The 19,981-nt window shown below is 36.4% G+C and overlaps 3 protein-coding genes and 1 pseudogene across 3 annotated transcripts; 3 read left to right on the top strand and 1 right to left on the bottom strand.

The window, feature by feature from the left end:
* Positions 1 to 540: 540 nt before the first annotated feature.
* On the bottom strand, positions 541 to 5,889 carry LOC113345233 (annotated as a pseudogene).
* Positions 5,890 to 13,344: 7,455 nt separating this feature from the next.
* Positions 13,345 to 14,174, top strand: LOC113345232 (uncharacterized mitochondrial protein AtMg00810-like). The gene is made up of 3 exons (XM_026589035.1): positions 13,345 to 13,551; positions 13,634 to 13,688; positions 14,053 to 14,174. Exons 1-3 carry the CDS (start codon positions 13,345 to 13,347, stop codon positions 14,172 to 14,174), a joined length of 384 nt encoding a protein of 127 aa, XP_026444820.1.
* A 1,044-nt stretch (positions 14,175 to 15,218) lies between these two features.
* Positions 15,219 to 17,135, top strand: LOC113345231 (cytochrome P450 CYP82D47-like). The gene is made up of 2 exons (XM_026589034.1): positions 15,219 to 16,313; positions 16,413 to 17,135. Exons 1-2 carry the CDS (start codon positions 15,219 to 15,221, stop codon positions 17,052 to 17,054), a joined length of 1,737 nt encoding a protein of 578 aa, XP_026444819.1. The 3' UTR covers positions 17,055 to 17,135.
* Positions 17,136 to 17,452: 317 nt separating this feature from the next.
* LOC113345174 (premnaspirodiene oxygenase-like) lies at positions 17,453 to 19,304 on the top strand. Its single transcript, XM_026588991.1, has 2 exons — positions 17,453 to 18,423; positions 18,512 to 19,304. The coding sequence occupies exons 1-2, from the start codon at positions 17,491 to 17,493 to the stop codon at positions 19,136 to 19,138; spliced, it is 1,560 nt and encodes a 519-aa protein (XP_026444776.1). The 5' UTR covers positions 17,453 to 17,490; the 3' UTR covers positions 19,139 to 19,304.
* Positions 19,305 to 19,981: the final 677 nt, after the last annotated feature.

Genomic DNA, 19,981 nt, shown 5'->3' with positions numbered 1-19,981 from the left:
TCACCCACACACTCAAAATTACCAAAATCACCAGAAACCGTTTTCACCCTCAAACTGTAGGGCATCAACATATGTTACAGACGATTTACTCTCTTCTATTACAGGGGTTGTCAATATTTGGTTGGCTGAAAAATCCCCGAGGGTTTAGGTGAGTTCACAGCTAGCGCCCCTTTAACCCCATTACTTAAGCCTGGGGGTGATCTGAGGCACATTGCAGTTGCAATGGTTTGGCGTAGATTGGTTTCTAAATTGGATGCTTTATCTTTCGGAAAGGACATAACTTCTTATTTAGGTGATTACCAATTCGGTGTTAGTGTACCTACTGGGAGGGAGAGTATTCTAAATGTTGTAAATCTCCTACTGGAGTTGAAAAGTCACTCGGACATGATATCAATGCTGCTCATTGAATTTTCTAACGCGTTCAACATGGTGAGCATATATTAGCTCATCAAGGAGGTTCATCTTCATTGTACAGGTATTTCTCGTTGGGTTGAATTTTGTTACATATGATCTGCTAAACTCTACTAAGACCAATATATTTTATCTTTTGCTCTCGGAGTCAAGCTCGGCGACCCTATCAGCCCCTTGTTGTTTGCTTTGACACTCCACCCCCTGGTGAAGACTATTGCTTCCAATTGCAAACTCAATTTGCACTCCTGGTACCTTGATGATGGTACAATCATTGGTGATACACTTGAGGTGGCCAAGACCTTGAGCATATAGAAACTGAAGGACCTGGTAGGGGTTTACATATCAATATAAAGAAAACGAAAGTCTTTTGGACTTTTATTGATCCCAGAAGTACTGCTGATGGTGTTTTCCCTCCTAAAATTGGTAGACCGTCTAATGGTGTTAAACTTTTTGGTGGTCTTGTGAGTCTGTATTTGAACTTTATTAGTGATATGATGTTGAGTAGGGTGAAAAAGACTGTTCAACTTATGTCTGCCATCAAAAAACTCAAGGATCCTCAAAGCGAGATGCTATTACTTCGCAATTTCACCGGTGTTGCAAGGTTATATTTTGCAATGCGAACTACCAATCTTGTATCCATTCAAAAAGACACTGATATTTTCGATGATCATTTGCTCAAGTACTTGGGACTCCTTGTCACTGGTGATGGCGTGGGTTTTGTTCCTTTACAGCGGAGATTAGCTACCTTGCGCATCAAGGACGGTGGCTTGGGAATTTGTACCATGGCAGACACCCACATATAATGTTATCTTGCTTCTCAGAGCCAGACTGCTTCGGTGCAAAAGGTGATCCTTGGTAACTTATTCTCAACAGACAAAGGTTTTTCTTATCATTTGGCTCTTCAAAACTTGATTAAGGTATGTGGACTACCTTTTTCTTATTACGTCGATGATACTTCCGTCCCTTCCATGCATTCCCTGACAGTCACTTATTTTTATGCAATTAAGAAGAAAATCCCAGACTAATTTTCCATGTCTGCAAGAGATCACATTTTGTGGCAGTGTAACCGTGTTAAGCATGCACAAGATTGTTTATTAGTTGTACCAATTAGTGGGACTAATCAATGCCTCGGGCCAAGACAGTTCAGAAGTGTCATTTTCTACCGCCTTGGTTTCTCATTGTTTGTTGAGAATGGTTTATGCTCAAGTTGTTACAGATCTATGGGTATCTTTGGGGACCACGCGCTTCATTGTGCTAAATATGTTGGAATTAAGTTTCGACATGACTTTGTATGTGACATAATCGCTGACATTTGTTACAAAGCTGGTGTGCCTACGGGTAAGGAAGTTTCTCTTGGGTTTCTGTCAGATGATGATAAAGATTTACAGCCTGCTGATATCTTCGTTCTTAACTGGGAAAATGGTGAAGATGTTTGCGTGGATGTTACAGGTGTCTCTCCCTTCACGGGTGAAGGTGCTCTCTCTTTTGTTCCAGCACTAGTGGAAAACAGAAGTTCCGCGACCGTCAGGACAAGTCATTTATACGAGTTATACGACCGGATTTAACCGTCTCTGTTGGGGTCTCTGATAAAGCGTTGCTGTTTCGTATGACCCTTATCCGTGGGTCTCAAAACAACGACCGATTTTAAGGGTAACGGTGTACAGACTCTTACTCGTGGGTCTCAGATTTAAATTATAATATAAAAAAAATAAGAGATTCAAATTTGCTGAAATGCCTGAATGGCTAAATCTGAAATAATCTGACTGTATCAAAGTCAAGTCAGGTCAAATGGAACTCAAGATAAAGTCAAGTCAAATGGAACTCAAATTAAATTCAAATGGAACCAAATCTTAAACTCAAATTCAAACTCAAACTGAAAATTCAACATTCATTAATTTAATCTATTGGGTTTAAAATTACAAAAAAGGATGGAAATCCTGAGTTCGGAGCAATACATATGTTCGAGCTAGCTAGTAAGTTCTAAGATTAAACAACATGATTAACTAATAGACAATTGACTAAACAACAAAATGTTAAAATTCCCAACTCCCCAACTGAGCAGATACTTCATAATGGTGTATCTGTGTATCTGTAGCAAAAGTAAGTTATAATTCTGAAAAATAGTAGAAGTAAAGGGACATAAATGTGCATATCCAAAGAAATTAGATATGATGAGTATGACTTACCAGTAAATAAGTGATGGGTATGGTCACTTCCTTCAAATTAGACTTAAAACCATGCCTACAGCAGATGATACTTTGATTAGTCGAGAAATTGGATGGTACAAGCACAAGGTAAACACCAAGAGAAGAGACAACAAGAAAAGAACACCAAAAATTATACTTATGCATCTAACTGATATGTTATGGATATTAATCATACAAACAAAACCATTGTTCATGCCTCCACTTTATAGTCTTTATCAATCAAAGAATAAATGAAAGAAAATGTAATGGTACTAACAATTAGAGAACTTATCAAAGCCAAAAGAACAAAATCATGCATTTGTACGCAAAAATTTTATTAGGGCCACCCAGTTTGAGTTTTTCTACAAGATCAGGGACTAGAAAATTAGAAGATAAGTTAGGTATAAATTTAGTTCCTGTTACCACTATTTCCAATAGCAGTTCCGTAGACAAATTTAAAACATCCGGTTTCAACAATAATACGACCATACCTCAATCAAATGTTCAAGTAAGCATCCACTACACAATAATTATTGTACACAAGTACAGTAGGCTAAAAGAATAGACCCCCAATGCTTAAAAATGACCGACACTTGATGATACTAACTGTGGGTGGGGGCTTAATGTTTAAACAAAAAGGACATATGTAAGACTATTAAGAAGCAAATAAATTGAAAGAATAACAAGGGAACATTCATGTTATCACAAGAGTGAAATTATGCACTTCGTAATTCTAAAATATATAATCCAACAGTCTAAATTGAATTCCATCATTTGAACATAAAGTTTGAGCCTAGTTAGCTTTAGGGAAAGTATGAATACCTAGTAAGGAAAACGAGAGCCAGTGCGACTGCTAATGATTTTAATAGACGGTTGACCCAACTGCACCTATGATAATACCTGAAGAATTCATTTTAGAAATTACATATTAAGCATCACATTCTTAGTTCCTAAATGTGACAGTAAAACACGTGTAAAATGTAAAACAATCATACAAGAAACCAGTATTATTATCTGAGCTTCTCTATAACAAAGACTAAATTGGTTAATAAAATCTTAGTATAAGATTATCGGCTACTCTAATTCATCGTCAGTTGGTTAATTAAGACGCTAAAGAGGGACTTTTGCCTCCACTTGTGCCGGATAAGAGCGCTTGCCTTACCATGGTTGTTGATCCTAGCCTTGACATAAGTCAATTGGTCCAAAGCTTTCTTGGTACCGATGGTCAAGGTGTTCTCATTTGTACTGAAACTATGGGAAAGCTTGGCACCAACATCTGTATAGGTCAAGGGACCGTCAATGTGCCAGTAAGAAGCATTGAAAATAACACACACATCGACAAAAAAAGAAAATACACATCTGGCAATCAAAAAAAGAAAAACACTCAACTAAAAACAAAGAGTCAGTCATCCATGTGAAAGAGCTCAAAAGAAAATACTCACAAAGTGACAACACCAATCATGTCAGCATTTGTGAAGCTCACTCCAGCATTCCATTTGGTGAGGTTACCGGATGCAGTGTCGTAAGAAATATCAGTACCAAGAGAAAGAAGGGGTGTTCCTACAACCCAGAGAAATTGACCATGGGGTTTGCTGTCAAGCCAATGCTAGTACTGATGCTGCTGTACTCATGTTGATACTGAAGCTCGAGCTGTTTCCAGGAAAAACACTCAGAGATGTGATTAATCACTAACATAACCCTCATGTTACGATCATCAGAAACACAATACAGCAAAACACAATACATACCTATTCCCTTAGATGGATATCTTCAATGCTTCCTTAAACAGAAAGATACCATGAACCCTCCGACTACCTCTGTGAATCTCCACCCTCTATAAACCGTACACTACCTTGCTTTCTGTTACACTCATCTTCTCGTCGAGCTGTGTGGTCCACCATGAGAGCTTCAGCAAACCACCTCTACGCAAAATAGCCACTTCCTAAAGCCTGTAATTATATCTCGCTAACATAAGTAGCTTGGCTCACATGAGGTGATGGATTTGTAGATTGAATCAGAGAGTCCCCACTCTGCAATCGGACATATTTATACAAAAAAATCAGGAATTTATATAATAAACATTTAACAAATGATTATAAATAGAAGTATGCAGCTATAACGGAAAACATAAAAAAGAAAACAGTATAAAGCCTTTTCAAGGAGATAATGTAAAAAAATTAAATTAACATTACATCAAAACATACTGGTGGGCCAAGAAACAACAGATGTAGGAGGCATATTTTCTAAAGCATGAACTAGTTACAGAGTTATACACGACTAAAAGTGTAGAAACAGAACTCTCTACTCTTAATTTTTTAAGGTCATGAGAGAAAAAAAACTGAATGAGCTAGGCATATATGCTTAGGAACTCCTGTGCTCTCTACTGACTAGTTTGGCCAGTGACCATATAACAGAACATAGACATTTGAGTACATAAAACACACACACACACACATGTGAATATCTATAGGCAACCAAAAGATACAAACTACCAGTATAAAATAATGGTGTGAGTCTCCTTCCCAGACCATGTGTAGACAGAACCAAGCACACCCAATAGAGTAGCAAATTCCATTACCAGAGCGACAGAATCTGATATAGTTAACACTCCGCTAAAATTTCTTGGAGAACATACATGTCATGTATAATGAGCTTACAGTGCAGATCATTCCCAAAATCAAAAGTGCACACACCTTAGACTTGTACTTGTCACCTGTGTTACCCTAATATCGCATGGGTAATATGTGCACATAAACCGTCATGGGTGATAGCTACATGGATCAGAATCCCCTTGTATTGCTAAAGAGAAAACGTCAAAAATTCATAAACCAGCAGTCCATAGTATACATGAACACTGAACACGAGTTTAACCTTCAAAAGGTAGTTGTCATCCAAATGAGTGAACGACGACTCTGGTTCTGACACTGGAAGGATTCTGTAGCTATATGAGTTTCGTCTTTGATAAGATCAAGAAATTGACTTATCATTTGCACAACCTTGATCAATGACAGTGTCCCATCTGGAGCTTTTGGTTCTTTAAGATACCCAACAAGATAAGTTGGAAGAACTACGCACCTTTGCGTTCAGGTTTATAAACATCAAGCTGTAACATGTATTAAGTGCATACCTCTTGAGGAGACTGACCAGCCTGCGAGGATAATAGTGCCATATTTCCATTAAATTTGGTTGCAGCAGCTGGTATGAGTAAGGGAGAGAAGCGGCCATCGCCTTCAGTACCAGCTCGATACACTTGGACGTAATAACTTGCAGGATCAAATGAGTGGTCCACCATGAGAGCTTCAGCCAAACCACCTCTACGCAGAATAGCCACTTCCTAAAGCCTGTAATTATACCTCGCTGACATAAGGAGCTTCCTTAATAAATGTACGATAAACTGAAGGGACACTACAATCAACATCTAGTGGTACCATTTGCATATACCTCGAACTAAAATTCACATTAATCCTTCGAAACAACCCCAAATAATAAAAAATATACACACTCCTAATGTATCAATCTTACCTAATCACCTGGATGTTCAATTTCTAGCATCTTCATAAGAAAATCATGGAGCAAATGTTCATCAACACTAAATTTTGATTGCAAGTTTATTACATGGCCAATGACAAACTACCACATGGGGAACCTCATCTCTAAAACTTAAGAATTTTTAAAATGCATCATACTTAATGTGCAGACGAACTTTTTAGTTTTTAGTGATTCACCCTATGTATAACTTCCCAATTTGATGGCTTCCCCACCAATGTCCCAAGAAAATGCTTAAACTGCAAGTTGGGAAATTTCTTGAAGGATTGACGAAAATCCAGAAAAATATGAACAAATAAACAAATAACTTTCATGGCATATTGAACATTTCCTTTTAAGGTGGGTAATGAGGATGATTCTATACCTTACCTAAAAATTACGAGAACCCATTACTCAAAAACATAAACCCACCTACATACAAACAACAACAACATCAAACACAAACAAATCTTAGAATCCTGAAATCAAGAGAACACTGTTAACTAAAGAAACACCATGAGAATCATGAAATAAATACCAAACTATGATGGGGTTAAATCCAAGAGTCATGAATCAATGTAACGATTATTAACATGAGGAATCAATAATCATGTACTTATGTAATACAATATAGTTATGAATCAATCTAACTCAAGGATTGAAATCTTAGAATTTAAATCTTCTCAGATTGAAGAACGAGAAGTAAAAACTAAAAACCTTAAAAAATATATGAAAAGCTAAATCTGAATAGATCGAAGAAATCAAAGCTAGTTCTGAATAGATCGAAGAAATCAAAGAACACTTCAATCCAAACTATTACCAGGAAAATCAAGACCTTGAAAATTCACCCTAACCCTAATAATAAAATTAAATTTTTGTAATTGAAAATGATGTATAAAATTGAGTCATAGATGATTACCCCAATGAATCGTAAGAAGGATTTTATCACTGAAATCAATTATTTGTTTCAGGGTATTAACTTCTATTTCACCTTCCGGATCTGGATCCAGTGTAGAAGAAGAAGAATGATGGAGGTCGATCGAGAGAAAATTAACGTTTACACTTACGGAGATAGAAAAAAGAAGAGCTGGAGATGGAGAGGAGTTCTGCTGTGAGATGTATGAGAGAATAAAGATAATGGAAGATAAAGAGATTGAGATGAGTACAGACAGCATCGATAATAACGAAGTCTCTACTTCCAGATCGAGCCGTCCATTCATATAGATCAATGGCTCATATCTCAAACGTTTCTCAGCCGTTCATCTAACAACAGATACATCACTAATCATGGGTAGCGGAATGGGTCCCTGAATGAGGATAAAATAGTAAATATTCAGAGACGGTTTTTAACAGATTCCGAAATTTTTTTAAATGAGAGACCGCTCTTTGTAGTCAGCGGTCTGGCTACCGTCATTGAGGGTCTCTGATGTGGGTGGTAAAACACTCATTTTCCACTAGTGCAGGTAAAGCTATTTCTAGTGCTGTTTCGCGGAAACTAGTAGTGGTTTGGGTAATTTTATTTTTCATAAATTCGTTATTGCTATTCAAAACGGAGTTGGAGCCCAGCTTATTGCTAGGTTGCCAACCAAAGTTTTGTAATATTTTTTTTATCTTTTATTCGATATTAGTCTTAATATAATAAATAATAATTTATTTATTTAAATTAATAAGTCATTTATTTATAGAAACATTTACAATTATTTCAATATTAATTATTAATATAATAAATATTAATTATTAATATTATAAATATTAATAAGTTTTTTTTAATAGTATTATATTTATATTATAATAGATATATTATTTTTATAAAATATTTTTATTTTTAAATATTAAATGAGCACCACCTCAGAGGGCCTTTATAATTTATATTTTTAAATATTAAATAAATTAACAAAGATAGTCTAAAAGAGGAAATAAATAAATGTTAAAAATTTCGAATATATAATATTTAATTAATTTTTTGAAATAAATAAATGTTAAAAATATTAGCATGGAAGGTAGAGTTAGTTTTCCCCCTTCTAATATAATCTCAACCTCATCCGCTTCGGTTTCCTTGGCTAGGTTATCCATGAGGCTCACTGTTAGGTTAGCACAACAACCTGTTAAATTAATGTAGTAGTATGTTGTTGGAGCTTAACTTGTTAGGCTTACAACTAGTTCATGTAGTACTCTTTATCCAAAATATTAAAATAATATAATTATCAATTTCTTTCATAATCATGTCCAACACATTAATTTGGAAGGATGTAATGGAATTCATTTTCAAGGTAGTTTGAATTCTAGGTTACATGCCAAACGAAGTGTAAGAGTATTTTCTTTTCTATTTTGGTTTTCTTTTCTTGAAACATTTTTTTTGATGGTTTTTTCTTGAAACATTATATCCATATACAAGAAGATGCAATTGTAGGCTTGTAGCAGATTAGCTATGTTACGACACCCACCTTGTGAAATAATGTAGTATCCAAAGATCATGTGAACCATCGAGAAAAAAGAAAAAGAAAAGCATCACGTGAAAAGGCGTAATTAGATGGAATTGATTAGTAGTAGAATTAGAATAGCTAAATTGGTGTGTCTCGGAAAATTTGAATGATCCTGGAAAATCGCGACACTACAGTGCTCCATAGAATAGAATATGGTATAAATGATTTTCTCTTGTTGCGTGTTGTGATCTGTTCATAATTTGCATGAGGTCTGCACTCTGCACTAAACAAGACATCTTCACTAATATCGAATATTTAAATGATTTCCCTTTTACTTAAATGAATTTTTTAATGATATAGTTCATGAATCAAAAATTCTGGACCAATCAAGAAAAACAATGAAAAAAATCCGCCTTTCACTGATCCACTCCTGCACGTCAATCGCCATCCCAAAGAAAATAAAAGGTTTCTGTGAGAGGCGGTTTTGTCATTGTTTTCCTCTTTCGGTTCGTTTAGAACCACACTTGAATGATTTCACATTTTTCTCGTAATTCCTGTAAACTGGAGGGCTGCACTAATTGAGTTGTATTTTACCGGAGTTTGATTTTTTTAATAGAAAAACAGAGTAAAGAGAAGCTCCAAGGAGAGCCACCTACTCCAAAAGTATGGACCAACTGGGATCAGTCTAGCACCAGGTTGATCCCTAGATATAGAGTTAAAGTTATTATATTGATCCGTAATGAAAACGTTTGGACTAAGCTTAATAGCTTGCCATAAAGAGTGTAAGTTTGGACCTTTCCAGTTTAGGTCTTGAAAAATAGTAGAAGTACTGGTAATTCTAGCTAGCTTAGTAACATTGTTGTGTTGTTGAGAATCTAGTTTTGTAAGTCTCCCCAAAACAAAGTCAATGACTTCAAAATTCCTATTTTCGTTCCTAGAGTTTCCTTGAAAACGTTGTTGGACTGCAAGTTTGTAGTCTTTCTGAATGGATTGCAGAATGTCATCATCTTCTGCTTCAAAGTTGATATTGGTCTTTTTCATCTCCTTGCCCCAAGTCAATGCTAATTGAGCTCCTCTGCTTGTTCTGCTGAGGTCTATAGATGGGTCTTTAAAGTTCCTTGCTCCCATGCATTGCCCTGCAAAAGGAAGAGCCACAAGAGCAAAGTTACTAAACTGAGATCTCTCACTATTAGACATTGTGGTGACTTCCATAATGTGGATGCTAATAGTGATCCCAAACTTTTCTCTAGAGTTACTTTCCACTCTCCTGTGACTTATATTTAAGTCAGAGTTGCTATCCTGATAGCGAATGTTATTTAAGATATGCCCTGGATAATGCAGTATTATGTCATAAGAGAAAAGATGTTGAGTGACTTTCAGAGCAGTGGCATCAGCATTCTGATCTACATTTCTAAAGATCTTGTCACATCTGGATTTCCATATGAACCAACAAATGGTGGCATAAGTAGAATTCCAGATAGCAGAGGTATTGTTGGGTAGAAACCAACTGTTGAACCAATCATGAAAAGATTTGTGGGCAGTAAAGACTGGTGATTATCCCCAAAAAGTTTCCTGCAAACATCAGAGGCAGTTGGGTAAGATAAAAGAACATGAGTAATGTCTTCAGAAGCAGACTTGCAGAAATTACAGATAGGATCAATATAGTTTAAGATCCCAGCTGTCTTAGCATTGGTTGGTAGAACGCCTTGGGCTCACTTCCATAAGAATAAATGGATGGCAGGGGTGGTATCCATATTCCAAATCTCTCTCCAAGGGAAGTCTGTATATCACCAGCATACTTCTCCTCAATTTGTTTATCATAAAGGGATTTAACAGTGAATTTTCTAGAATGGGTTAAGTTTCATTGAATGGTGTCAGCAGTATTTGGGTGCTGATTGGTTTGAAGAATGAGGTTTTGTATGTCTTGAGTGAATCAGAGGGTAAAACTGTTAGATATCATTCCCCATTGATATTGAAAAGTTGATTGACAGTTTTCAGACTGGTGGGGCAGTGAGGTGGTTTTTGGAGGATATCAGGTAGAGAATCAATCCATCTATCTTCCCAAATGTTAATGTTAGTACCATCACATATTTTACAAATGTAGTATTTATGAATGCAACTAATGCCCTCCGGTATGCCTTTCCAAATCCAAGAATCAGTGTTCTTTGGCTTGGTTTCATTCTAATAACTTCTTGGTTTGAGAAATAATGAGCCTTCATAGTAATGGTCCAAAGAGATTGTGGTTCTTCTATCAATCTCCAAGAAACTTTTTAGATCATGGCTAGATTGAAGTATTCCATATTTTTGAATCCCATACCTCCTAACTCTTTTGGTTTGTTGACAGCATCCCAAGCAAAGTAGAATAAGCCTTTAGGTTTGTCTTGATCTTTATTCCAGAAGAAGTTTCTTTGTATAACATTTATCTCCTTGCAAGTGCCCTTAGGAATCTTGAAGCAATTCATTTGGTAGATACAGGAGGTTGAGGTGACAGTTTGGATCATAATAACTTTTCCAGTTGTAGATAGAGTAGATTTCCAACCAGCAAGTCTGATCTTAAGCTTATCCACACATGGTTTGAAAACTTGAATCTTGATTATGTTGGTGAATATAGGAGAACCCAAATATTTTTCAGAAGTGCTAATTTTCTGAACCTTCATAGTGTCACTGATTCTTTCAGCAATGTTTGGTGCAGTATTCTTGCTGAAGAATATTCCTGATTTGGAGAAATTTATCAGCTGCCATGAAGATTGCCCGAAGTCTTGGAAAATATTGATTAAGTTGTTGCATTATTCCATATTTTCTTTCCAGAAAATCATACAGTCATCAGCAAAGATAAGGTGATTAATAGTTGGTGCTTCACTGCAGACTTTTGTCCCATTTATGAGACCTTTAGTTTCAACATCAGTTAGGTACATGGATAGAGCTTCCATACAGAAGATAAATAAGTATGGGGACAAAGGGTCTCCTTGTTTGATGCCTCTAGATGGCTTAAAAAACTTTCCAGGAGAGTCATTTACCAAGACAGCCATAGTGGTGGTGGATATGCATTGATGAACAAGAGTACACCATTGAGAGTTGAACCCCATTTGTTTCATAACTTGAATAAGGAAATCCCAATTTACTCTTTCAAAGGCCTTGGCCATGTCAATCTTTATGCCCATTGTGCCATTAGATCCCTTTTTTTCTTGTATGATATTTATATGGTGAATTAGCTTATGTGCAATTGCAATATTGTCAGAAATTTGTCTGCCATGGATAAAGGCAGATTGAAAGGGCGATATAAGGTTTGGTAAAAGGGGTTTGAGTGTTTGAGCTAGGAGTTTGGAGATGATTTTATAGGTTCTGTTACACAAAGATATGGGTCTGAAAGGGGCAGGGGTGGTGGGGCTTTCAGTTTTGGGGATAAGGGAGATGAAGGTAGAGTTCATTTCTTTGAGTATGTAACCACAAGTAAAAACTTTTTTCACCATAGTAGTGATGTATTCACCCACAACATCCCAGTTGGCTTGAGGAGGAAGCCATGAGAGAATTAAGGAAGAGTTTATTTGCTCAACTAAGTTTTCAATTTGTTCTGTGGGTTTAGTTCCTGAGGAGGAAGCCATAAGAGAATTTTAAAGGCTAAACAAGGTGGTGGTGATGATGTAGTAGGTGGTGGTATGATAAGTCTTGGCTTGGTAAATTTAATTTGAATTTGTATGATGTGGGTTGGTTTGCAGGGTTGCAGCTTGTTTTTTAGTTGTGGTTGATTGATAAGTGTCTAAAACACCTAGATTTTTATCTATTATTTATGTTTTCTTTACTACTTTTCTTGTAAATTATGTATCTTATTTTTGTTTTTGAGTTATTAGGTGCAATGGAGTCATTATGAGCAAAAGAAGGAGAAAACGTCCATTTGGAGCATAAAAAGCGAAAAGGTAAATTCACTGGCGAAATCACCAGCAAAAGAATGATGTCATTCCGACGTCATACGAGAAAATTATGAGGAAAAAAATTGATGAGGCTTGTCAGTTGCATAGAACTGATAGTTGAAAAGATTGCTTAGGTGGTCCTTATCCAATTTCTGGGCGCCTATAGTAATTTTGTTCATTACATGCCCCTAAACTAGATCGGGAATTTCATTTCTTCATTATAGTACGTCTATATTTTAGAGCGGATTCATTTCACAGAAATTCATAGAGGAGGTAGAAGCGATGATTCAAGTGACGAAATTAACTGTGGTTTGTATCTGAAATTGAAGAAGAATAAGGATTTGAGGATTTCAGGTGTAAGGGTTTGAGAATAACTTGGGGGTTCTCTCAACTTTACTACTACTATAACCAAGAACAGAAATTAGGGCTTTTGATGATAGCGAGATTAAATACAAATTATATTCATATATTCAAAAACTTGTTTACAATTGAAGATGAAACCCTTTATCCAATATTTCTCAACCTTGATTTGCGTGCTTTATTGTTTTGTTTGCTTTTATTTTACTTTTAGTTTATAAAAATCAGAAAACCCCCCATTGTTTTATATAGGAAACCAAAACATATTGACAACCTAAGACCTCATGGTATAATTTTTAATCAATAATAAACTGCAGTTCTCTCATGGTAAGGTTTTTGTATGTAGATGACATTCTACTAACATGCAGTTCTTCTAATATGATGAATAATTTGGTTATCTTTTTAAAGAAAGAGCTTGCTATGAAAGAGTTGGGAGATCTAGGATATTTTCTTGGTTTATAAGATGGAAGAAATTCTAGTTCCATTTCTCTTACTCAAAATAAGTATAATTTAGAATTGTTGGAAAAGGAAAAAATGTTGGATTCTAAACCTTGTGATACTCCAGTTGTTAAGGGTGCAAGGTTGTCTATTCATAATGGAGTTAAGTTAGCTAATGCAGCTGAATATAGAGCAATTATAGGTGCCTTGCAATATTTGACAATTACTAGGTCTGACATCTGCTTTGGTGTTAATTATGTTTCTCAGTTTATGTATTCACCAACAGATTTACATTTTCAGCTTGTAATTTTTTTTTTTGAGGTATTTAAAAGGAATTATTGGTCTGGGAATTACATTAACTAATGGTAGTTTACGTACTTTAAAGGCATTTATAGGTTCAGATTGGGATGGTTGTCCAGACACTAGGAGGTCAACATCAGGTTTTGCAATATTTTTGGGTCCTAATCTGTGTCTTGGTCTTCTAAAAAGAAGCCTACTGTTTCTAAGTCATCTGTAGAGGCTGAATACAAATGTTAATATGTTTCCTCTGCTGAGTTGAAATGGCTTTCTTATCTTCTAGATGATTACATATTAAACTTGCTGCTCCTGCATTGCTTATTTGTGATAATACAAGTGCATTGTCTTTGACTTTTAATCTTGTGTTTCATGATCGGACAAAACATACATAAATTCAGTCAGTCAGAGAGTTGATGGATGAAGGCTTTTTGGAGTTGCAACATATTGCTTCTGAAGATCAACTTGCAAACTTATTCACTAAAGGGTTATGCTTTCCTACATTTTCAGGATTACTTACACAATTGGTAGATGTTACTTATAATGCTTCATCATCTTCTTCAGTTCAAATTACTTCGGAGGAAGAATCTAAAACAACTTCTTCAGCACAAACAACTTCAGAAGAAGACTAGTGATAGCTTTGCTTTCTTTTGTTTTTCTTTAGTGTGTTTTTCTGTTTTTCAATCTGATAATATGTCTGCTAGTATCACATTGAAGGGGATGTATTAGAGTATTCTACTTGTGTGAACTATCTACGTGAGTATAAGTTTTGTATTTTTGTGAAAAGTGTGTGTGTCAGGTCAACTATTGTCAACTGTTGACCTGACCATTCTTACAATCTGTGTAAGAACAATTAATATTAAAGGATTTGTAATAATCTGATTTAGGTTATCATTTTAATCAATAATAAACTGCAGTTCACTCAACCGCGATGTTTAAGATGGCTAGTGTTTTTTTTTTTCTTGATATGAACGGTACGTAATTCTTCCCATATCACGATGGGCCGTTTATCTATAAATTTTTGGCGGTTTTTCGACTGCCTAATCATCATTCTTTTGACAACACAACAACTCTAGTCATAGCGACACATAATTCTTTAGCTTCGCTACAAAGCAACGCTAAGACGTTGTTACAAATGAAGTCAGGTTAGACCTGCTTGGTAGGGTTACGCTGACGATAAAGCCTAAGGTGTCTCAAATATTTTAACCGTAGACCTGATTTTAGGATCCAACTCAGGACCGTGGTTTGATCGGAGTGGGTGAAGATCACGTCTTCATTTCACTATTACTATATGGTCTAAAATAACATCCAACACAAATTCATTGAGTTTTGCTTATACCGTGAAAACTCGGTTAAGATACAGAAAGTTGGAATAGGTAAATTATACGGAAAATCAACAAAGATACGGAAGTTTGGAATAGATAACTACGGTTAAGTTCATAGTTAGATGATGTCACATCTCCCGTATCTGATGGTCACTAACCTGCAAATTCAATTTTTGATCCCGCAGCGCGAGTTCAAAAAATTCCCCTATATGATAGTAAATTGATCTTTATCTACATCAATGAACCAAAATTTGACCTATAAAAGTGAAGTATCTGTTGCTGATATATTACATCACAGTTTATCCAGTTGCCTCTTGAAGTGCGAACCTTCATCATAAGCTGCTAAATTTGATGGAACTTCCAATCTTCAACTACCAGTACTTCTGGTCATTACCAATTATTCCAGGTTTATTAGCTTTCGTATCCTTCTTGTACTATCTACATGTCTTGATTATAAGTCCCAGGAATATCAGAACAAACAACAATATCGACTTCCATAAAGCCATACTATCAGGGGAGTCGGTGCCTGAAGTTGCTGGTGCATGGCCCATACTAGGGCATCTTCCTCAGCTAGTAAAAGGATCTAAACCTCTGTTCAAAATCCTTGGGGAAATGTCTGACAAATATGGACCTATCTTCATGGTCCGTATTGGTATGAACCCAACTCTTGTTGTGAGTAGTTGGGAAATGTCTAAAGAATGCTTCATTACCAACGACAAATTCCTTGCTACGCGTCCCGCTAGTGCTGCAGGCAAGTACCTCTATACGGCGTTTTTTGGATTCTCCTCTTACGGTCCTTACTGGCAAGAGATCCGTAAGATTTCTACTTTTAAATTACTCTCACCTAGGCGCATCGAGTTGCTCAAGAATATCCCTTACTTAGAGATCGGAAACTGTATCAAACGATTACATCAATGCTGCATGAAAGACAATATAAAAAAAAATGATATAGGGGCTGCAGGTTCGGCTAGAGTTGACATGACCCAGGTTTTTGAAGAGCTAACATTAAACGTGGTGTTGCAGTCAGTTGTAGGAAAGCCACTTTACACCAAGAATGATGATGACCATGAATGCACCAAGAATGGTCATCATGACAAAGAGGAAGAAGAAGGGCAAAAGCTCCGCAAGACTATCATAGGATTCACCTCACTAGCAGGAGTTTCGGTTGCATCGGATGTTCTTCCATTCCTTGGGTGGCTGGATTTGGATGGACAAAAGAAAAAGATGAAGAGAGTATCCAATGAGATGAGTTTGGTTGCTGAAAAATGGCTGGAAGAGCATCGACTGAAAAAGAGACTTCAAACCACAAGTCCAGAAGCAGAAGGAGGCAGTATTCATGATGATGTGGAGGACTTCATGGGCGAGCTAATGTCAGTTCTTGATGAAGAAAAGGGTGATCTCTTCTTTGGTTACAGCCGAGACACTGTGATCAAAGCCACCTGTTTGGTATGTTTAATAATCATCTCTATATGCTTTATCTATTTAATAAAGAAAATAATAAGTAATATTTCAGTTGATTCCATTACATTTCTGTCAATTTTTTAGCAACTTATAGCAGCTGCCTCAGACTCCACATCACTGACGATGACATGGGCGCTGTCACTACTACTCACTAATCTTAGTGTCTTAAGAAAGGCGCAGGATGAACTTGACACCAAAGTTGGAAAGGACAGAAATGTAGAGGGACATGATATCACTGACCTCATCTACCTCCAAGCAATCGTCAAAGAAACACTCCGGTTGTGCCCTCCTGCCCCACTCGCCGTACCCCATGAGGCTATCGAAGATTGCCATATAAAGGGATATAAAGTGAAAGCAGGCACACGCTTGGTGGTTAACCTGTGGAAACTGCATCGTGATCCTCGAGTGTGGTCAAATCCATTAGAATTTAAGCCAGAGAGGTTTCTTCCTCAGCTGGATGGTGGTGTTGATGGTGAAGCAAAGGACTTGAACTTCTGGGGTCAAGATCCTGAGTACATACCGTTCGGATCAGGACGAAGGATGTGCCCGGGGATCAACTTCTCCCTACAAACAATGCACATGCTGCTAGCTCGTCTACTTCATTCCTTTGATTTCGACACAACTGGACTAGTAATAGACATGACAGAAGGTTCAGGTTTAACCTTGCCTAGATTAACCCCACTCGAGGTTTATCTTCAACCCCGTCTCCCAGTCACACTTTATTAGAAGTGGTGAAATGTAAAGAGGGGTGTGGCCAGATCGTGAGATCGAATTTAGCAGTTCCAAGAAAAATAAAAGAAACCATCTTATGTAAAGTTAATGTTTGTATGGCCCTGTAAATATTGGCATCCAAAGTTGAAGAAACTGAATGATTTGTGTATATGGCTAAGAGCTTTGGTACCATTGAATAAGTATTTCGTCGTTTTCGTTGCTGGATATGAACAGAATAGTCAGTATATACAAATAAGTATTATATATTTTTTTATAATTAATTTGGTGAAATCATTTTCAGTGGATGATGTATTCACTGGTTAGCAACTTGTTATAAAAAAAATTGCTGATCAATAATTGATGAATATAAATTGACATGCTACTCAACCATGCAAAGCAGCACTTGAAAACCTTAGCTTTTGAAAACATCTCATTAATTGTTCCTCCACTCATGGAGCTCTATATGATCATTTCCTCATTTTATCCTCTCTTATTGGCTTTTGTATTTTCATTGTTTGTTGTGGCAAGAGCAACAAAGAGATACTCAAGAACGAAAAAACAAAATTCAAAAGTGCTTCCAGGGCCATGGAAACTACCCATAATTGGGAACTTGCACCAACTGTTTGGTCTATTACCACATCATGCTCTCACGGAACTATCCAAAAAACATGGTCCCATTATGCATCTACAATTGGGTGAGGTTTCAACTGTCGTCGCCTCTTCGGCCAAAATGGCCAAGCTGATAATGAAGACGCATGACATCACTTTTGCAGATAGAGGAGAATCAATTGTAACAGAGATTATGACCTACAATTATACAGATGTTACATTCGCTCCTTATGGTGATTACTGGAGACATATGCGAAAGATATTCGTACTAGAGCTTTTAAGTACTAAACGTGTACAGTTTTTCAGGTCTATAAGGGAGGAGGAGGTTTCAAATCTCATACACGATGTTTCGTCAATAGCTCAGTTACGCACGAGTATTAATCTCACTGAAAGAATCTCTTCATTAACAAATGATGTAACGGCGAGAGCCGCATTTGGTAAGGTATGCAAAGATAAGGCGACCTTCATATCATCTATGAGAGATGCAACTAGGTTGGGCAGTGGTTTTGCCTTTGCTGATCTATTCCCATCACTAAAATTCCTTCATGTCATCACCGGGACTAAGTCCAAAGCAGAGATGTTACATCAGGAGATCAACCGAATCCTTGGGAACATCCTCAATGCTCACAGAGAGAAGAAGGTAGTGGTTATATCTGGCATGGCAGATGATGATGATTTTTATGAAGAAGATTTCGTAGATGTTCTTCTTCGACTGCAAGGCAACAGCGAACTAGAATATCCCTTGACAGACGACAACATTAAAGCAATTCTCTTCGTACGTACTTATCATTAAGTAGTTAAACAAAGAATTACACATAGGTAATGTCTCTCTAAAAGCTCCAACTTACTTGTTTCTTTGACAGGACACTTTCACCGCAGGCACTGACCCTGCATCAACCACAATAGAATGGGCGATGTCAGAAATACTGAAGAACGCAAGAGTGATGAAGAAGGCGCAAGACGAAGTCAGACATGTCTTACACAAAAGCAAGACGATAGACGAGACTGAATTACATGAACTAATATACTTAAAACAAGTTATAAATGAAACTCTGAGGCTACATCCTCCTCTTCCTCTCTTACTCCCACGACAATCCAGAGAGAGCTGTGAGATTGATGGGTATGAGCTACCGAATAAATGCAAAGTCATTGTCAATGCTCTAGCAATAGGCAAAGATCCAGAATACTGGTCTGATCCAGAGAGTTTTAAACCAGAGAGGTTTGATGGAAGTCCTATTGACTATAAAGGGACTAATTTTGAGTATATACCATTTGGGGCAGGTAGGAGGATGTGTCCAGGTATGAATTTCGGTATAGCCTTGGTGGAGGTAGTGCTAGCCCAGTTATTATATCACTTTGATTGGAAACTCACGGATGGGTTGAAGCTTGAGGACTTGGATATGTCAGAAATCTTTGGTATAAGTGTTAGAAGAAAGAACGATTTATGCTTGATGCCCATCACTTACAGCCCGTCCCTAATTTATGAGTAAATAATTAGGAACAGATATATATATATATATAAATATGTATGTATCTGAATAATCTAATAGTACGTTATTTTCTCTTTTTTTATCTTCTTATGATGGAAGTGTGTGATCGGTTTTGTGTGAGATTGTATTATCACCTTATGAAATGAAGTATGCGAATAGTTTTTTTCTTTTCTTTTCTTTTTTCTTTTCAATTATTTGCAAACTGCAAACCTTTGTCATGCTTTCAGAGAATTTGTATCGAATCCCTGTATAAATGGTAGTGAATTTTTTTTAACATCTTCTTATAAGCTGCTACGGACAAGCCTACATAATTCTGACCAGCTTAACCGTTAACACTACAAAAGGAAGAAAAAAAGAAAAAAAAAGTATTATCCAACCATTCTATATTTTATTCATAAAAATAAACTGAATCCCTCCGTTCTCTTTCCTTTGTTTCTCACTCCTTTTAATAAACCTGTTACCAACAACTCTTCTGCCATGCTTAGATCCAGTATATTTTGGACCGTATTTGAGCAAAGTTTTCGCTATTTCTTTCTTTTCAGGTCACTTAATAATTGTGTGCCAATCATCAAGTGGTCTTGGTGGTTGACATGCTCTCTTATATTATGGAGGTAGAGATTCAAACCCTGTAATTATTAAAATCCACTCTAATTTAAGAAGTTTGGATGTAATTTAGGGACCATTAGTATAGGGCATCAAAAAAAAAAGAAAAAAACATTGTTACTATATGTATACATAAATAATAATTGTATTTGAAAATGTTAACCATCTTAAGGAAATAAAAATGTTAACAATTTTTATTTTTATTAATTAACAGATTTCAATTATTCCAATATAAATAGT

The sequence above is a fragment of the Papaver somniferum genome, unplaced genomic scaffold (assembly GCF_003573695.1).
Source record: "Papaver somniferum cultivar HN1 unplaced genomic scaffold, ASM357369v1 unplaced-scaffold_81, whole genome shotgun sequence".
Lineage (NCBI taxonomy): Eukaryota > Viridiplantae > Streptophyta > Magnoliopsida > Ranunculales > Papaveraceae > Papaver > Papaver somniferum.
The sequence above is the reverse complement of the archived record's forward strand: the minus strand, read 5'-3'. Positions and strand labels throughout refer to the sequence as shown.

Coding starts and splice junctions, on each gene's coding strand:
- LOC113345232 (XM_026589035.1), top strand. CDS start 13,345: ATGTTGGATTCTAAACCTTGTGATACTCCAGTTGTTAAGGGTGCAAGG. Junction 13,552..13,633: donor CAGATTTACATTTTCAGCTT/GTAATTTTTTTT, acceptor CGTACTTTAAAG/GCATTTATAGGTTCAGATTG. Junction 13,689..14,052: donor CACTAGGAGGTCAACATCAG/GTTTTGCAATAT, acceptor CTACATTTTCAG/GATTACTTACACAATTGGTA.
- LOC113345174 (XM_026588991.1), top strand. CDS start 17,491: ATGGAGCTCTATATGATCATTTCCTCATTTTATCCTCTCTTATTGGCT. Junction 18,424..18,511: donor ACATTAAAGCAATTCTCTTC/GTACGTACTTAT, acceptor TTTCTTTGACAG/GACACTTTCACCGCAGGCAC.
- LOC113345231 (XM_026589034.1), top strand. CDS start 15,219: ATGGAACTTCCAATCTTCAACTACCAGTACTTCTGGTCATTACCAATT. Junction 16,314..16,412: donor TGATCAAAGCCACCTGTTTG/GTATGTTTAATA, acceptor TCAATTTTTTAG/CAACTTATAGCAGCTGCCTC.